This window comes from Chelonoidis abingdonii, chromosome 1 (genome assembly GCF_003597395.2).
Source record: "Chelonoidis abingdonii isolate Lonesome George chromosome 1, CheloAbing_2.0, whole genome shotgun sequence".
NCBI lineage: Eukaryota > Metazoa > Chordata > Testudines > Testudinidae > Chelonoidis > Chelonoidis abingdonii.
In genome coordinates, this window is record NC_133769.1 from 67,975,145 (window position 1) to 67,995,935 (window position 20,791).

A 20,791-nucleotide genomic window follows, 5' to 3' on the forward strand; every position below is an offset into this window, starting at 1 on the left:
AGACTTCGCCCTAATTATTTAATACTAACGTCTGTCCAGTTTCTAGACTGATCAAGGGAATACATAAAAAAAAAAAAACCTCAGAGTTACGAACACCAGACTTACAAATTGACCAGTCACCCACACACCTCATTTGTAACCGGAAGTACGCAATCAGGTGGTAGGGACCCAAAAAAAGCAAATACTGTACAGTACACTTAAACAAACTAACTACTACTAATAATAAAGGGAAAGGTTTTTTAAAGGATTTGACAAGCTAAGGAAACTGTTCCTGTTTCATTTAAATTAAAAGCAGCATTTTTCTTCTGCATAGTGAAGTTTCAAAGCTGTATTAAATCAATGTTCATCTGTAAACTTTTGAAAGAACAACCGTAATATTTTGTTTAGAGTTACAAACATTTCAGAGACATGAACTACCTCCACTCCAGAGGTGTTCGCAACTCTGAGGTTTTACTGAATAACAAACCAATGCTTGTGTTTTATAAGAATCACATGGAGCTCAAAATTAAAATTTAGGGTTTGTTCCAGATCTAGAGATCTTTATTTTCAAGTGGGTCCTACATCCTGCCAAAATAAATTCTCCCTTTCCTAACTAGGTAATGACTTCTAAAACCCTGTGTCTGATTATTGATGATTAGGCACCACTTAAGCACACTGAAATTACAGACTCATTCTCAGTAATATGTCTGTTGCCCAAGGTGATGAAATTCTGTCTGTGTGTGTTAGACATTAAATGATAAAGTATCTGTTACACATATCCACCACTCATAACACAATAAGTTTAATTAAAAAAAACTTTTAAAAGTATTTTTGACTAACAGTTAAATATTTTTCACTTTTTTCTTACAGTGTAAACAAGGAATAACTAAAGAGACACCAATATTTAAAACATGCCTTTCTTGAAAACAGGCTTTTAATTCATGAAAAAAAACTTCCATTTTTTTTTAAGGTAAAAGTTTAAAGATATTTTCATTCCTTTTTACTTCTCTGCCTTTCCTCTTACCCACTATATCTATCTATCTATATAGATGACATATTTAAGGCCCTACTTAAATCATGGATGACTGTCAAATAATTGCAGCTGAGTTGTGGACAAAACATGGAAAAATCGCAGAAAAGTAATAATGGCCCTTTATTAATTGTGGTAATTTGGAAGACAGACTAGACCTATTTGTTTAATTAAAAGTTGCTGGAACAATATAAATACTCAAGTGTTATGTTATGCCTGCTAAATTTTTTTGATAACCAGACATTTTGTTCCAATTATATTTTAATGCACCAGGCTGACAGCGGGAGCCCTAGCCACCAACCACTCGGGGCTAAAAAGCGGAAGCCCTGCCATGCGTGAGGCTGACAGTGAGAGCCCTGGCCACCAGCCACTCGGAGAAGAGCAATCATGACATGAAACAAACTGTTTATTTCTTTATATAACTAGCCCCTGATCTAGGAGAGCACTTATGCTCGTCCACAGCTTTAAGCACACTGACTTCAGAAAGAACTCATGCTCAAAATTACACACAAGCTCTGAGAGGTTTGTTGGATTGGGGCCCTAACCTCTACCTGAAAATGTAACCAAAATATACTGGGGATTTAAAATTAAATAAACTAGTCCCAACATGTCCTATCCTGTCAAACAGCTTGAACCAGACAAAATGTTGAGCACCATGCCACAATACAGAAAAACACATGTGTTTAAGTGCTTTGCTAGATTACCCCCAAGCTTGGCAAATTGCTGGCTCAATCCCACTTAAACAGGTCTGTGTAACAATACTGTAAGTTAGGGGTCGGCAACCTTTTGGAAGTGGTGTGCCGAGTCTTCATTTATTCACTCTGATTTAAGGTTTCGCGTGCCAGTAATATATTTTAACATTTTTAGAAGGTCTCTTTCTATAAGGGCTTGGCTACACTGGAGAGTTGCAGCGCTGGTGGTGAGTTTACAGCGCTGCAACTTACTCACCGTCCACACTTGCAAGGCACAAACAGGCGGCTGGCATCTCCCTGTCTGCAGCGTGCTACTCCTGCCTGCCTGGGTTATAACAATTGCAGCGTTGGCGATGCAGCGGCTGCTCCGCCAGTGTGGGCCACCAAAAGCGCTGTAATTGGCCTCCAGAGGTATTGGAGGTATCCCAGAATCCTGTCAGTCACTCTCACAGCGCTGCAAATGCTGCAAACGTGCCACTCTGCCGGCTGGTACTGTCAGTGTGCCACACTGGCAACGCTTTCCCTACAACAGCTGTACAAAGACAGCCTGTAACTCCAGCTGTACAGCTGCAGTGTAGCCATACCCTCAGTCTATAATATATAACTAAAACTATTGTTGTATGTAAAGTAAATAAGTTTTTAAATGTTTAAGACTTCATTTAAATTAAAATGCAGAGCCCCTGGACCAATGGCCTGACCCGGCAGTGTGAGTGCCACTGAAATCACTCGCATGCGCCTTCGGCACCGTGCCACAGTTGCCTATCCCTTGCTGAATCAATGTCATCTTTTTTTCATTTTGTGGGGGTTTTTAAATGCTGGATTAAAACACGAATGATTGCAAAGAGATTCCTGTGAAAGTAGGATAATTTCAGTTTTTAATATAAACCCAGCTTGCTTACTACATTTAAATAAATGTACTACCACAATTGATAAAATCAGCACAATTCCGGAACAGGGCTCGACTGTGTTCCTTCTGCTATTCTTCCACCAGAAATACACAGAACATCAATCTACAAAAACAGTGGGTACTTTTAAACACAGTTAAAATGTTTTGCCCCATCCTTAAACACTAGTGCAATGTTTAACTTTATTGAGCACTCTAATAGACCTGTACATTGAAGCTCTCGTTAAACTCAAAAACTTGCTTTCTCACGCAGAAGTTGTCTAATGAAAAGATATACCTCACCACCTTGTCTCAGTATACAGTTAAACATATGTGCAAGTGATTGCAGACTGGATCTTTATTCTGCAATATTTCAGTGACAGCATGCAGTCAAAAAAATTTTAAAAATAAATCAAGAAATATTAATCATATTGCTATATTTTAGGGTAGGCTCAAATTTAAAACTTCAAAATACTAACTTGCAAGCTATATTACATTAAAATTTTGTCAGCTCATGTTACATAGGAAAATCTGCCAAAGTACACTTTTAAAAAAAAGATTATATATTCTGTGTAACTGATTATAAAATGGTTTTGCAAAAAGGTAACATTATAACATGTAATGCATAAAATTCAGAAATGCTTCCGATTCACCATCTGACATATTCAACATCTCTTTACAATATGCACTCCACGTAATATATTAGACTTCAATTTTAATAATTAGAAGACTGGAAGCAAACTAAAAATTGGCAGGGAATAGATTGTTTTAAATTAGTGTATGCATTTACTATTATAAATAAAAAAAGACATATTAAACAAGTAAATTAAGACACTTTTTAATTCATTTCTCTAGAGTATTAGCTTAAACATGAAGGAGTTGTATGATTTGAGAAACAGGGTCATCAGGCTATTATTGTTTACTGATTTACATCTATGCCATAAGAAACCAGCACAACACATCTAGTACAAAAGAGGTCTGTCAGGAAATAAAAAAAAAAAAAAATACCTGTCAACCTTGAAAAGATCATGAAGAACAGAGCAAGGAGTGCAAGAAGAGGAGAAGATGTCAAATGAAGTGTGATGTCAAGGGCAAGAAACATACTAAGACACGTTTTTCAGATTGTCTACTACACCACAATTCAACAGTAAAAGCAGTTGCTTATATTTTAGCCAGCTACTTGGTGAAGTTGTTTTCTTAAAATTCTGGGAGTTTGTTGCTTGTTTATTGTATGTAATGTTGTAGTAATATATTTCTAGGTAAATTTTATTGTTCTAAGTGTGGCTTCACTCATTGTTTACTGACCATCACTTTTTATAAAAATGGGGGTCAGGGTGACTAAATAATCAATACTAGCCTGTTAAATGAAAGCAGAAGAAAATGCACTTCCGTCCCCAGCTGACCCTTTTCTTCCTATTTCCAGGTAGGGTGACTAGACAGCAAGTGTGAAAAACTGGGACGGAGGTGGGGGGTATTAGGTGCCTATATAAGAAAGACAAAGCCCCAAATATCAGGATGTCCCTATAAAAACCAGGACATCTGGTTACTCTATTTCCAGGGCAGACAATTAATAGCTGATAATCTTCAAAAAAATGCACTTGTGTACACGGATTGTCTCATATCATACTACAGTAATGTTTAAATAAATGCACTCTAACAGTGGAAACAGATATAAATGTATCTAAGCAGAATGAAAAAAATATAACTTTTACAGTAATGCAGACCATACTTCCCCTGCCTGACCTCCACATATCACACACACACACACACACACACACACACACACACACAAAAAAAAAAAAAAGTGTACCTCAGTACAAAGAAACAGTTTACCAAAGCTGATATCTTACATCCAAATGCTAGGATTGAGTCTTTCCATTTATTTGTCCTGAATCCTTCAGACATAAAGAAAAAGAAATTGAGTCTACTAGCTTTTTATTTTAAAATTATATAGAGAAAGAATATAGGGAGTGTGCACGCGTGTGTGGTACATATATCCCACAAGCCAAAAAAGCCATTAAAAAGAAAGACAGACTTACATAGACTTTATTCTTTTGAAGTTTGAACCAACATATTTACCACCAAAATTAAGGTCCAGATTTATCTGCATTTCCTTGACCTGAAAGCCCATGTTTGTCCTACATCCTAACTACCAGCAATCAGGGCCTACAGTCAAGCTTGGGACCAGGTTACTGATCTAACAGATGTACAACCTGATTGACCAGACCCGAATTGGCTGAGAGGCATCTCCAAGCCTGTTCTTAACCCCAGCAACAGCATCAGGGCTGCAGCTGCTCAATGCTTGTGCCCAAAGCTGCAACCACTCTTGTGCCTGCCTTTTTCCCAGTCTTGCTCAGATCCTGTTTCTGACCACTAGGCATGGCTGCCTATAGCTCTACTCCATGACAATAATCATTGCTCAGATTGGGATGGGTTGCATACAGACCCAAAACTTTACCCTGGTGGCTTCCATCTCGTGTTCAAGAATCTGTATTTTCCATTTAAAAAAAATTGTCAAGTCTATCCCACTAATGATTGTTAAAACAGGGTTTGCGTTTTGAAGATTAACATAAACCAGGGCAGTGACGTCTACCCAAATGTACAGACAGCCTTAAGGCAATAGCTCAGAGAGACATGAACTCCCCCCCTCAAGCCAAATTATGACAATGTTGTTAACTTTGTCCCTGCTAATCAAAGTGTGTAAGGAAGAAGAGGGACAATTATGAAGACTTTAGAATCTAAGTGGTGTTTCATTTTGGCATCATGGATGGGCAGAGCTTGAGAGAGTAGCACCACCTATATTTTCCCAATCCTATCAATGTGAAAATTACAGTCATCAATACAATTTCATACTAAATTGCAACACTCAAGAGAACAAGACAATCTCAGGCACGCTATAGACTTAAGTGTTTACTTACTGGTAAATATCCTCTAATTTGTCAAATAAGATACCGAAACACAAGAGCCCCAAATTTAAAGCTACCAAATTGTACTATTAGCTGATCAGTTATATTGTCCCTCTTCCATCCCCAATTGTCCCAATCCTCCAACCAATTGTTCTACTGTGGAATTGCAAATCCTGGACGTTTATCTAGCTCCTGCATAGTTTGTAAACAGACTTATCAGTCTCCAAGTGAACAACATGGAGAGTTAAATGGACTTCAAATTCTAATTTCAAAATGTGTTTGTGTAATAGAAAGTATTAATTCTACTGATTCTATCAGATCACAGTACACATACAAACAAAACTTGTATCTTATATATTACTGGTGTGGCTGGGGGCAGGGTTTGGGGGAGGCGTTGTTATTAACAACTCTAAGCAGTTTACCAATGTACTCCTCAAATAACTATGAAAAGTTCCTTGAATATATTATCTGGTTGTATGCCTAAGTCTCCTTAACTAACACATAGGATATCACACTATTTACAAATATGACGGGGGGGGGGGGTGGGAAGAGCCACAAATCTGGCAGGAAGAGACGTGAAGGTAATGTCATTTGCTAACAGTTCTCTTGGCCTTTTCAGAAAGAGATCTTGGAACAATATAAGGAACTGACTCCATTGCAAAAGGCAACAAGAGACTCACCCTAATTCAGTGCTGGAATAAGCAAACAGATCCCCACATAAAAGTCAGTGGAGTTAAACCCACCTTCTACCAGCAGTGCATTTAGCTCTGATTCTGTGGCAATATTTTCCATGTGATTACCAATATAGTTTCTGCATAGTTTCTCTCTAATAGAATAAATTACTTTATGTAAATAATCCATTCATTATATAAAAGTACAGATGCTTTACTTACACACATTTTATCACTGCCCTCACTGTATCTGGACATATCCCACTGACGTCAACAAGAGGTCTGTGCAAATGAGGACAAAATTAGATCCTTTGCTTTGCCATTTGCCCATGGTTTATGCACAGATATCGAGAAGACAGATGGATAACGACGTTTTAGCAAAGGAGTCAATCCATTGCAATTATAATTATGCTTGCTCAGTTCAGATGCCAGCAATTTCTCAACTAGCTAGTGATGACCAAGATTACCTATACCTTGTCCATTCTTACTTCCTAGAGCTTGGTGATGACAGAGAAATCTACAAGCTCCATGAAGAGGCCAATCCTTCCCCAATTTAAAAAGCTGACAGTTAAAGAATACAAAGTTTATTTATTTGTACTGTAGTAGTACCCAGTCAGGATCAGGGTTCCACGGCACGATGTGCTATACTAACACATAGTGCACACTCCTTGACGCACTGAGCTTACAACCTAAATAGACAAGACAAACAAGTCAAAAGGTACATAATTAATGTATTTTCCCCAATTTCCTATAAAATTAGTTCCCTCACAAAACACAGCTACCCCAGACAGAGACTGCTTACCCTTGCTGACCTAGTGTGCTATCCACCATCCTGCTAACAGGAGTTGGACACAGTGTGAGAGGGGAAGAGGGGAAGAAACAGCTGATCAAATGGTGCCGATTACAGAGTGAGAGAAAGCATACAGTGAACATAGCCAGTTCCTGCTCCCACTATTCTCTGGCAGCTGCTACCATTCCTATCCTGCCACTCAATATCTCATTCATGAGTATCATATACATACCTTTCCTGTCTATGCTAAAATATATTCCCTGGGTTCAAGAGTAGGCACACATTTGAATAGTTTTAAAGGACAGTGTCAATCTAAAATATAATTAAATTAAAAAAAAAAAAAAGAAATTCGAAGTAGTTTCAGGTCACCTCCCTGAATCCCTCTGCCAATTTTGAGGGAGAGACAATGGGAGAGCTGTTACAATTTACCTATTGCTTAAAATGCTGCATGAAAAAAGCCTGTATGCAAAAAGTTTAAGCTGATGATGTCCCCTTAAATTCCAAAGACTTACTGTTTTATTCAAGCACCTCAATATAAACGAATTGAGATGCAAGCCACCTTGATGAAGATAAATTAAAGAGGTGCCATTTATCTATTAGAGCTGGAAAGGTTACAACACTTCATATATAACAAGGGTCTCAAACAGGTAGCCCACGGGGCTGTTTCCTGCAGCCCGCCAAGCAGCCCGCACCCGCCCCTCCCCTATCTCCAGGCCAGGGGTGGGCAAACTACACCCGCGGGATTGCCTCTTTGAGCCCCACGCCACTCTGGGAAGCAGCTGGCATCATGTCACTGCAGCCAGCAGGGGGAGGGGGTGGAGAAGTAGAGGGCTTCGTATGTTGCCCTGGCTTCTAGGCACCGCCCCCACCCCCATTGGCCGGGAACGGGGAACCGCAGCCAATGGACCTTCGGGGGAGGTACCTGGAGGCACAGCAAGCAGTGCGCAGAGCCCTGTGGCCCCCTCCCCCAGGGGCCACAGGTACATGGTTCCAGCTACTTCCCGGAGCAGAGCAAGGCCGGGGCTGGGAGCCTGCCCTGGCCCCGGTGTGTGCCGCTGCCACCCCAGAGCCTGAAGCCCTCCTGCACCCTGCCCTGAGCCCCCTGCTACACCCCGCACCCCAACCCTGTGCCCTGAGCCCCCTGCTACACCCCATACCCCTTCTGCACCCCAATCCACTGCCCTGAGCCCCCTGCCAGCACCCCAACCCCCTGCTGCACCCCAATTCCTTGCCCTGAGCCCCCTTCAGCATCCCACACCCCTCCTGCACCCTGAGCCCCCTGCCTGCACCCCAACTCCCTACCCTGAGTGCCCACCACACCCCTCATGCACCCTCTGGGGGCAGGCAGAGGGCAGAGTTGAGGTGGGGACTTCAGGGAAGGGGTGGGAAGAGGTAGGGTCTCATGGAAGGGATGGAGTGGGGGGCAGGACCAGGTGCAGCGAGGGGTATGTGTGTCAGTGATGAAGCCCTCGGGCCAAAGAACTAGCTGTCATGGTCATTTGAGTTTGAGACCCCTGATACATAACCAATCTTTAAAAGGAGGTATCTGTTGCTATAGTATTTACCATACAAAGCTGACTGAATGTGCTGGTAAATTGTGGTTCTGTTTTAAAACAGAAAGTCTGTTTCAAGAATTCCTTACATTTTAACAGATTTCTCTGTCTCATTTTTAAAGTAGGCTCTCTTTAAAAACAAAATGCAGCCTGCTTATTCATTTCAAGAATAAGGCAAATTCAGGTGCAGAAAGGATGTCCCAATACCATTTTTGCCCATTTTACTCCATAGAGAGGGACTGTTTCTGACATGGTACAGAGTTGGGCACACTATCAGCTCCTACCAAATAATATGTATACGTCATTTTTTCACCAGTTAAAAAATAATTCATCATCAATACAAAAAATAATTCTCACCAATACCCTCTGGCTGGTGGAAGAGGCTTAAAAAAAGAAATCTTGAACCATGGACAATTGGACTCTTCAGTGCAATTGTAAAGGGATTAGTTATATAAAATTTATACCTTGTTAATTTGTAGCCTAAACAAGGGCTTGAAACCTGAAAACTGGCACTTATTATCTTGTTTTAATTCACAATGTAAGGTCTTCGGGACAGGCAACCATTTCTTACTGTATATTCATGCAACACCCAACAGAACCTCAAACTAATTGATGTCTCTGGCTGCACAGGTAATACAATTAAGTAGTAATAAAGCTGGTGCTAAAATTTTGAAGAAAGTGCTACATTATACAGGAATCATGATTCATTAAGTATCAGAGGGGTAGCCGTGTTAGTCTGGATCTGTAAAAAGTGACCAAGAGTCCTGTGGCACCTTATAGACTAACATAAGTATTGATTCACTAAAGTTCACTAAAAAAGTGCACAATCAGAAGTTTTATACAAAAAAAGGTTATTGAGTACATGTTCTGGCAATATATTAGAACATACACAAATATTTTTTGCTATTATAGAGAGAGTGTTGATGTTCAGTTTACCTTCCCACAAAAAGATGCCAGTAGTTTTGATTGGCATTCACTCTCAAAAGATTAGTTTCTCAGTGTACAAGGAACCTGGCCTTCCATTTTCTTTGACTAATAACGTAAGGCTGATGGTCAAAGTTATAACAGCCCACAATTCGATAAAACATTAGATGCTCAACTTTTTATTATATATAAAATCAATGACACCTAGCTACACAATGCTGCAGCAGCTAGTATAGCGTAGTTTGTATTAGCTGAAAAATCAGCACAAGCCAAAGGAGAAAAATCAGCAAGGAAGTAGCGGGGCTGTGCTATTAGCATCCAACCGGAAATATAGTTCTTCTACTCCAAGCTAGATTGAATATAGGAAGTTCATCTTGTGAGAATCCCAGGATGCAGTTGAAACCAGTTGTGGTGCACACTGTCCTGTTACATTACCGAATCCTGTCATAAAATGATTAAATACCTCACCAGCACGGTATTGACGAGTTAAGACAGTCAATGCTCGGTAACTTCAACATCTATGTGGAAGACAAATCGTTTGATAAGAGTTTAGCATTTCATTGCCCCCATGTCGACCATAAAACATCCCAGACATTGTTGGCTCACCTCACACAGCTACTTCCATTCTTGACCCATTGGTTGAGTCAGGATTTGAGACGAATAATTTGGAAATTTATATAAAAATTGGAGTGACCACTAACTCCTGCATTTCGAGGTTGCACCTCTCTTATTAAGGTAATGAGCCTTGTTTGATACTTCCCCCTTTGAAGGGCATAGAACAGTGGATTTGTTTTGGATAATAGATAGCTTAATCCACGTTGTCTCACTCAATGGTTTATATGACAAATTCCTGCCAGGAAGAAATTTCCTCTTATTTTGCCAATCAAGTTTCTCTGATTCAGAAAGAGCTGTCACCAACAAATTTTTGACAGTAGAAATCCTACATCTCCCCTACCTGAGTTGGGAGCACTTTGTTCAACAACCTGTTCTAAAGACTCATGTCCTGTTCATGAAGGTCAATGAAAAAAATAGGTCCACTGTTGGTAAAGCCCGTCAGTCCCTCCTGGAAGGAGCACAGGTTGCTGGCTTCCCTTAATAAATAGCATATATTGTTAGTGATTCAATAAACCATCACTAACTGGCAACAAAACAGGTCAACTAACACCCGGTATCTAACTTTCCATTTTGGGTTAATATTACTGGAAAAAAGTTATGGGAAAACAATCAAGTGTTTATTGGCTTCAGAGTTCCTTGTCTTATATGGGTACCACTGGGTATAACACAGAAACAGCTAAGGTAGATGAGCTTTTCTGAATGCTGGATGAAAATCAGGTACCCATGAGGATCATTTACATCCACATTCCTTCAGTGCTGTTGCTCAGGAGGTGCCCTTGATTTGGCTGCATCAGATCACAGGGGAGGTGGATGGGGTTTGCTCTTATATGTCTCCTTTCCTCTCGCGCTACAAGGATGATAGTGAGAAACTGTTCTTGCTTCCCTGAAGGCATTCTTGTGTGGGATTCCACAAGGTCCCATCTTGTTTAATGTGTAGCTTTTGGGAGGATTAGTGACAAGATGTGTGGCAACGTATGCTGATGACACTCAACTTTTTAATCTCCATCTCATGCTAGCTAGCTGGAAAAGAAGTCTTGGCCCTACCCAATGTTTGGTTAACATTAAGGCCTGGATGAGGACTAGCTATCGGAGAAACAATTCAATCACATGAAATGTTGGTTGGCTGGGAAAAGCAATCAGAAGAGATGCCAAAGATAGCATCTGCGTTTTGCTGTTTAAGTTTGCAAATTAGGGGTCAGGTTAAGTTTTCAGGTGGCAACTACAGCCAAACCAACTTTTTCTTATTTATATATGGCTAGAAGATATTCTTTCAGATATAAATCCTTGTCATCCGTTCCTTTCTCACCTCAAGATTAGACTACTGCAACATGCTTTGCATGAGATTACATTTTTAAATCATCCAGAAACTGAGGCAGTGCAAAGTCTGTAGCATGATTTTTAAAGCAGTCAATCTTGTTGTATTGCACCACTGCTCTAATCTGCACTTGCTGCCCATAGGCTTCTGAGAGACTTCAAGGTGTTGGTTTTGACCTACAGAGCCACAAAAGACTTAAGAAATTTATCATCTGAGAGATGGTAACTGGCATTATTGCTCAGGGAGAAAGGCAGCCAGTGGAAATGCTCAAGATAGAGCAATCGCCAGTTTAACAAACAAGGGATTGTTGTCATGGGGGCCTGCCAGCTTTGGGACTGATTTCTTCCTTCATGCAGATTTTGCTGACCTTCAAGCCAAGCTGCAAAATCTATTTTTTCTGTCTTCGAAGAGCAGCAGGGGAAAGAAAGGGGTTATTGTCTCTTGCTTTTTCTGTTACTCAGCACTGAGTATGTGGGGCAAGACTGTGAGAGTCAATTATGACAACTGTATATTTAACCTGTCAAGAATTCATGGAGCTAAGAATAGGTGCTCATTTTATACAGAACAAAATAAATGAACTTTTTAAAACTATGTGTATACACTACAGGATACCAAGCAGTTCTGCAGGGAACAAACAAGACAAGCTGATGATCACCTGATGATTACCTGTTCTGTTCATTCCCTCTGGGGAACCTGGCACTGGCCACTGTCGGAAGACAGGATACTGGGCTAGATGGACCTTTGATCTGATCCCTTATGGCCATTCTTATGTTATTTGTTACTTTCCTGTTAAACTTGATCAGCTATGAAATGACACTGGAATCCCATAAAATGTTTTTATTTGTTTAATTTAACTTGATTGGAAGGGATGTTGAATAGTATGAATTCCAGAAATGTTTTTCTCAAAGTATTTGCTCAAATGTCACCTAAGAAAGCATTTTAAACTGGATTTGGTTTAGTAGCTTAGACAGAAAAACTGGGGAAAGTGTGCCCTGAATTTTAATGACTCACCAGTGTAAGATGATGTGTCTTCACATGTCATTTCTGAAGTGACAAGGTTTACCACAACAGCCATATGTTAGTTTCATTACTCAACATAGAGCATAATTCCAGTCTTCTAAAAGAGGACACTCACTCATAGTAAGCTTAGTAGTGGAATCCAAGAAAGACTTGTCTCTACAGATGCTGTTTCATTATGGTATTAAATTATGGAGGCAGCAGTACCAACTCCACAGTTAAAGGATATGTTACAATCTGCACTTAAACAAGACTAAAATTCCTCTTTCACATTTTAATCTACTGGATTTAGTCTCTAGATTTGGCACAATAATTCTCCAGAAATCAAGTGAATGTTCCATACAATTTATAAAGAAAAATTGTTACCAACTTTTGCTGAAAAGACATTTAAAAATTCTCTTTTTTTTTTAAAATGTTAACTTGTTTTCCTCACTTTGCTTTAGATCTTCTAAATAAACCACCAGAAGTCTCGCACCACTCCCTCCCTCCCATCCACCCCCCACCCACCCTTCCTCATCGGTATTCTTTGAAATTTTAAACTTAAACACAAACTTATTCTTTTCATTCAGAATATAGTTAGATTTGATCAGCTAGCCTTGGCAAAACTCAGTTAATTTGTTCTGACTTAAAATAAAGTTCCATTGAAATTTTGTTTTCATCAAATTCTTTTGACCTGCTGTATCCCTGACTCAGCATCTATGCTCTCTGTACATAACTCTAGTGAGCCAAGGAGACAGTCTGAGCAGCAGGAATTATGGCACTGCCATAATTTTGCCAGAAGGGGGCAAGCACAGATATACAAGATGCGTGCAGAGGGGGGTCAAGGAGGTTCCTCAGCTGAACAGGGAATCTGGGGGTGTAGTGAGAGTCTGATGTGTTTGCATCAAGATACCAGTCTTTGTAACGTTCCTCAACATACCAAGGTAGCAGCACCATGGAGATCTTTTAAAGAGCCAATGACCTGTCACAGACACAGCTTGCTACACTGGGCCTACTGAACTACATCTCTGGTGTACTGGATGAGATGAGTCTCTGCACTGATACAATAGTACTTGAAGGGTTCCCCAAAGAATGCTCCCCTAATACTGCCGCATTGGTGTGCAGGAGAGCAGAAGCAACAGTAGCAGGAAGCCCTTTAAGAGTTAATCCCTCAACATAAATGCACGGGGACTGACATACAAGGACTGTCACACAGCTCCCCGCTCTCCTAACAAGGCCTCTCTCTCCTCATTGTATGTCTATCACCCACCCCTATGGCTCCCACAACCTGCCTATCCACACACCCCTGATTTCCTGAGTATACCACACCACAGGGAGCCAAAGAGGTTCCATCGGGAGCCAAAGATGATCAGGCAGCTACATATAAAGAGGTTGTGTGTTGAGTAGGGATGTTGAGGAGAGGATGAGAAGGAATGTGTGAAAGATCATAGGAGAAAAACAGAGGATTTGAGGGGGGGAAGGGCCTGGGGAAACAAGATGTGTGTTCTGACAAGCCATAGGTGGTCCATCAGAGTGGACCTCTCTGTTCCACTTCTCTCAACACTGTTTCTCCTACCTTAAGTTCAATTTCCCCCCCATTCAGCCCTACTAGTCCTATCCACCCACATCACCACATATCCCTTGGCTCCATAATCACAGATCCCACCTAACACCCCCCAGTGCCCCACTCCTGTATATTGCTCCCCAAACTCTCCAGATCCTTGCTCCTCAACGTACTCCCCATCATGCCTCCTACTTCCCTATTACATTCAGCTTAAAAAAAAACCCACTGTGTGCATATGATATGCGCACATCAATGGTTAAAGCTAAACATGGAAGAGAATTAAGAGAACATTGTCTGGAACTGGGTTCTACAAGAGAACATGGAGAAAGAATGCAGCTCTCCAAGGGATATGAGAGACTGTAGAATGGAGGGGCATGGAAGACATCAGATCTCAACAGGAAATGATTCTTATCCATACCAATAAACTAATAAGCATTGAGATAAAAAGGCATTGGGAAATTAAACTTTGGAGTTCAATTTGCTAGCCCACATAATCTACCAATATAAACAACACAAATTATTTTTATAACATTGCTTATTATGTGTGTTATGGCAGCCCCCACAATCCCCCAAATGAGATGGTCCCATTATGCTAGGCACTGCACATACACTTCAATACCAGGCAAACTGGTTCAAACTATAGTAAAGAATAGAATTATTAAACACAGATGAGCACAGTATGTTGGGGGAAGTGTCAACACAGCCTTTGTAAAGGGAAATCATGCCTCACCAACCTATTAGAATTATTTGAGGGGGTCAACAAACATGTGAATAAGGGTGATCCAGGGGATATGGTGTACCTGGACATTCAGAAAGCCTTTGACAAAGTCCAACACCAAAGGATCTAAGCAAAGTGTGGAGTCATGGGATAAGAGGGAAGGTCCTCTTGTGAATCAGTAACTGGTTAAAATATAGGAAACAAAGAGTAGGAATAAATGGTCAGTGTTCACAATGGAAAGGTAAATAGCAGGGTCTCCCAAAGATCTGCGTTGAGACCAGTGCTGTTCAACATATTCATAGTTGATCTGGAAAAGAGGATAAACAGTCAGGTGGCAAAATTTGCCAACAATACAAAATTACTCAAGATAATTAAGTCCAAACCTGATTGTGAAAAGTTACACAAGGATCTTACAAAGCTGGGTGACTGGGCAACAAAATGGCAGACGAAATTCAAGGTTGATAAATGCAAAGCAATGCGCACTGAAAAAACAATTTCTATACATACACGATGAGGTCTAAATTAGTTATCATTCAAGAAAGAAATCTTGGAGTCAATGTGGATAGTTCTCTGAAAACATCTGCTCAATGTGCAGCAGCAGTCAAAAAAGTGAACAGAATGTGAGGAACCATTAGGAAAGGGATAGATAATAGACAGTAAAAATCATAATGCCACTATATAAATTCATGGTACGCACACACCTTGAATATAGCATGCAGTTCTGGACACCTTATCTCAAAAAGGATAAGTTAGAATTGGAAAAGATATAAAGAAAGGCAACAAAAATTATTAGGGGTATGGAATAGCTTCCATATGAAGAGAGATTAATAAGACTTGGATTTTCAGTTTAGGAAAGAGATGTCTAAGGGGGATATGATAGAGGCATATAAAATCATAAATAGTGTGGAGAAACTGAACAGGGAAATGTTATTTGGTCACTCAATGAAATTAATAGGCAGCCCATTTAAAACAAATATAAGGAAGTATTTCTTCACACAACACACAGTCAGCCTGGGGAACTCAGTTCCAGAGGGATGCTGTGAAGGCCAAAAATATAACTGGGTTCAAAAAACATCAGATAAACCTATCCTCCATGAACTATCAGTGGCTATTAGCCAACATGGTTAGGGACAAAACCCCATGCTCTGAGTACCCCTAAACCTCAGACTGCCAGAAGCTGGGACTAGACAAATGGGGACGGATCCCTTGATAAATTGCCCCGTTATGTTCATTCCCCCTGAAGCATCTGGTATTGCCCACAGTCAGAAGCCAGGCTACTAGGCTAGATGGACCATTGGTCTGACCTAGTATGGCCATCCTGATGCTCTTGAGAGACAGTCCCTGGCCCAATAAGCTTAAAATCTGAATAGAAAAGACAGTGGATGCTCCATCACTGATAATTTTTAAATCAAAATTGGATGTTTTTCTAACAGCTATGCTTTAGGAATGATTTTGGGAAGTTCTCTGGCCTGTTTTATACAGGTCAGACTGGGTGACAACATTGGTCCCTTCTGACACTGGAATCTATGAGAAAGGAAGTATTAGCCCCATTTTACAAATAGAGAACTGGGACATAAGGGCTAGAGCCACGAAAGAAGGTGAGGGGGGCCGGGGAGGGGGGATGACTTAGCTCAGTATTACAATGCCTGACTTTAGGTGCTCTGCCATCCAGTGGAATCCTCAGCTCTTAGACACCTAGACTCCATATACAATGCATATGGAGAGTTAGGTACCTAAAAATGGGACTGTCAGAAGTCAGCACACTAAGTAGGGACCTGTCTAAGCTAGCCAGTAGGAAACGGTGAGGAGCCCTGCTCCACAAAGGTAATTATGTACTTATCTCTGCTGCAGATTTACTGCCATGAATTGACTCCTACAATTAGATGCCTAAGCCAGTCACCCCTTTCTTGCAAAAAAAGGGGGGGGGGGAGGAGAGATGGTTGTGGTCATGATGCCCTTAAACCCTCTAGTTCAGCAGTTAGCACTTACTAGGGATGTGAAAGACCTGGGTTCAAATCCAAATCAGGCAGAATGGGTAAGTGGGATCTGAATCTGAGTGAGTGACCTAACCATGGGGATATAGGATGTGTCTCTCTCAATCTTTCCTACTGAAGTTGTTCCACTCTGCAGGAAATACTTAAATATTCACTGGGCCAGGAAAAGAGAGAGTGCACTAACCACTTGGCTAGAGTTTTCTCTCACTCTCTCTCTGGCCCAGTTAATATTTACATATTTCCTACCAAGCGGACCAACTTCAACATGAGAAATTGAGAGATATACACCCCAAAATACCTGTAAACTAGTGGTTAGGACACTTATCTAGGAGACAGGCCTGTGCTCCCCACTGCCATGCTGGAGCCACATTTATTTACTGACAAGAAACCTTTTAAAATTATGCAAAATTTTGCAAATATTATGCATATAGTTTTTATCTGTTTGGTGCACAATTCCCTCAAGAGTAACGCCAAGCTGCTCAGTGGCATCAGGACTTACTTAGGTGGCTTTGCATATGGCCACCAGCAGAAACTTAGGTCTCTTAATGATTTACCAGTGGAAACTTGATGGAAAGTAGTTGAGGCTGTTGAAAAGGGGAACTGACGGGAAGAGTACTGATGGTCTATAGAATGACAACTTTTTTTTTTCTTACTTGTTGTGGTTTGCCTTATAGAAATATAGCATTTAGCAACCTTAATTCAAAGTTAATGGATCTTTTTGTACTGAATTATACAGAACATTAAAAACCTGTGTCCAAACCTACTGATGATTACAGAAAAGCATCAAGGCTAAGACTAGCTTTCCCCCTCCTACCCCACTAACAGGGAAGGAATTAAAAAGGATCAAATACAGAACATACATATACACAATTCAAAATAAGGTACATCTGTATTTGTGAAATATTCCTCAAGAGTCAATATGAAATTCAATTTTATTCTGTACTTTTTTGTTAATTTGGATGTAAAAGATGGTTGTGATATTAGGTTAAAATAAATATCTTATATACAAAAGAATTATACTAGCATGATGTGTATTATATATATGAATAAAAATATTGTCTGGAAACAGCAGAGGGGTATATTAGCACAACTTGCCCTAAACCAGAATTTAACTGTATTTGTAATTGCCTTTTAAGTCAATGCCATACTAAACTCCTACATTAGGTAGAGATGCATCTTATTTCATTTCATTAATACACTGGCCATTTTTCTGGCCAGTTTGAAAAGTTTCTAATCTACTCTACTAGTCAGCTTCAAGGACAAACTGATTCAACAATGATAACTTATTTTGATCACTATGTTTTCCTGAATTCCAAAAAGAAAAGTTTGATCAAATTCTAAGTAGCACTAAAATTCTGCTAAGTTAATTAGCTAAGCTTGAGCAATGTACAATGAAACATACATTAGAAATAAACTATTTACTCTAGGTTCTGAAGAGCTTTACTTACCCCGTGGAAATAAAATACAAAAAAAGCATCAGAGCTTCTAAATGTTAATTTGCAGAGCTTCATAATGAAAATAAGAGATACTACATACAAAATATGAACAAACAAGGATATGAACTGTTTACAAGTCAGCATCTTAGCTGATTTAGAAAGATAAAATTAAAAATATATATATATAGTAGTAATTGTGTACACTACTAAAAAAAATAAGGCAGAAAGCACAATACCCATTCCTGACTGATTTTTTACACACAAGAAGGATTTTTTGCTTTCACTATCTCTGCAATATACAGATTAGATCTTTGAAAGTTCCCACATTTCTAAGAAATAGCTAACATATTGTGACAGGTCAGTCATCTACTCATTTCTGTATTTTTCCAGAACACAGCACCACATGTTTACTCATGTCAAAAATATGCATCTAGAGTTTAGCATACATGGTGTAATAACGTATCACATTAATGTAACATAAGAGGATACTTAATTTATCATGGTTGAAATGACTACTAACATTTCAATTATCCTTTTTAATTAATGTACTTTGTCATCTTCGCTACTTTAGTGACTTACAACACTCCTGAAACAGGCTTCACTATCCAGCCTGAGACCAGAAGTCTCTTCCTTAGAGCAGATCATGCAATCTCACTTTGAATATTTTCTAGGTTCCTTCTTAGCAATACATAGATGTATCCAATAAGAAAACAGTCAAAAGAAATAAATTCCCTGGCTTATTAGTCTATAGGAAAACCAAAGACCTCCTCTACCATCTAGAGGAGTATATGAGATTGTACATTAAAACTTAATTATCAAAAACTTACAACTTTTTACATACAAATCATGAACAAGATACAGTCTAAAATTCCCAAGCGTTTGTTTTACTGGATTTTTTTTCTTTATACACATAATCCTTTCATAAAGCAGTGACAATGTAATCCTTCGTGACAGAACTTGTTTTTGTTGTTACTATGACAAAGTTGTTGTTTTATTCCACATAAAATGAAATCAAAGCAGTTGGTTTTGAAAAGTGACCAGAAAACATCAAATCCATCATTTTGTAACAGGATTTAACGTTAACCAAATTTATTTGAGAAGGTTGCTACAATCCCTTGTTGATCTCCTTAAAGTTTTCTTAATTGGATTTGCAAATTTTTTTCTCAATGTTCTTAAAATTGTATGAATACTTAAGATGATATCATCCCCTCTGAAAGTAAACCCCAGGATTTTTTCCCCATTTTCAGAATTTACAGTTTTGAAGTCCTGAAATTCTGACAACTTCTAAGGACCAGTCGTTTAGTCCCCACTCCTCCTAGCCACTTCCACATATTCCTGGAGAGCTAGGTGCGATCTGTAATTTACATTCAGCTGAGAATCTAGAAGTTACACACATCGATCACCAGTAAGGATCATGAATAAACGGCTGCTGTTTGCCCAAAAGCAAGCAGAAGCTTCATTTTAAAAGTTATTCTATAATTTACCTTCTTGAATCAAAATTTATAAAATGTGTGACCTGCAAGGCTGCAAGACAACGCAAAAATAAGCCAAGTCCTCTGCAAACATTCTCAGAGTTACATGAAGATACTACTCCATTGGTGCAACTTTCTGTGTTTAGACATGTCCTTAAAAATTGCAATCTAGTACCTGTGCAACTCTACTAAGAAGCTGAAAACGGCAGCAGCTTTCACCCATAGGGCTGCCTTCAAGTTTTACACCTATTGAACCGGATTTCCCCGCTTTCACCAGTGTAACTCTATTGCCTTAAGGAGACTGCTTCCGATTTACCCTGGTGTAAGTAGGAAGCGAATCAGGCCCATCCTTTAGAAAAACACTCCGATATTGAATTTCACGCATACCATCTACAACCCCCTCCCCTCCCGGGTTTCTCTTTGATCACACCGCCTCGGCAACTTTGTAATCCCCCCGCGCAGGGCCAGCCAGGGGTCGGGCTCCAGAGGGAGCGCACGAGGAAAGTTTGCAAAGCCTCTCTGCGAGGCAGCAAGCCCCCCGCAGTCACAACCAGCCGCAGGGGGAGGCCCGAGAAGCCACGAATCCGGGAGCTGGAGCGTTGCCCCAGCCAGGAAAGTTAGCAGCCAGCAGCAGCTACAGCAGCAGGGGAACGTGCTCCCTGCGCGGCGCTCCATGCCTGTCACTCTCCCGCTCCCCCTCTGTGCCAGGTTCTCCGCTCCCTCCCCCGGCGGCCGCCCAGGCAGCGGACCGGCGAAGCCCGGTCTCCACGGCTGCCCGCCGGGGAAGGAGGGAGAGCAGGAGGCCCCGGCGGCATTGCAACCCCCGCTTTCTTGCCCAAAGCGCCGGTCCCAGCCCGCCGCCCCGCGGGCTCACCTCGCTCCGGCTCCGCTTGTAGGCAGGTGGGGATGTTCTTCTTCCAGCCCGGCATGGTTCCCGCGCGCACCCAGCTCCTCACGGCTGCTGCGGCGGCGGAAGGCACATTGCAGTGCGAGGCGGCGGCGCCCCCTGCTCCTCCTCCCGCGCTCCGGGGGAACTCGGCGGCTCCTCCGGGCAGCCGCAGGCTCGCTGTGGCGGGGCGGAGATGGGAGGGGGTGAGCAGCAAGGAGGGGACGGGGGTGGGGGGGGCTCAGATCGGTTCAGCCGGGGACAGGGCGCTCGCCTCTCCGCTCCGCCGCCGGCCGCACAATGGAGACGACGAGCGGCGCTAGGATCCTGGCGGCGAGGCCCCAGCGGACTCTCCGCAAGGCAGGCA

General features: G+C 41.0%; 1 protein-coding gene across 1 annotated transcript in view; it reads right to left on the reverse strand.

The window, feature by feature from the left end:
• GRIP1 (glutamate receptor interacting protein 1) overlaps window positions 1-20,507 on the reverse strand; it is a 607,764-nt gene extending 587,257 nt beyond the window's left edge. Inside the window, exon 1 of the mRNA XM_075066240.1 lies at window positions 20,413-20,507. Coding sequence (XP_074922341.1) covers window positions 20,413-20,467 — 55 coding nt within the window. The 5' untranslated portion in view covers window positions 20,468-20,507. The remainder of the gene's footprint in view (window positions 1-20,412) is intronic.
• Between the last annotated feature and the right edge of the window lie 284 nt (window positions 20,508-20,791).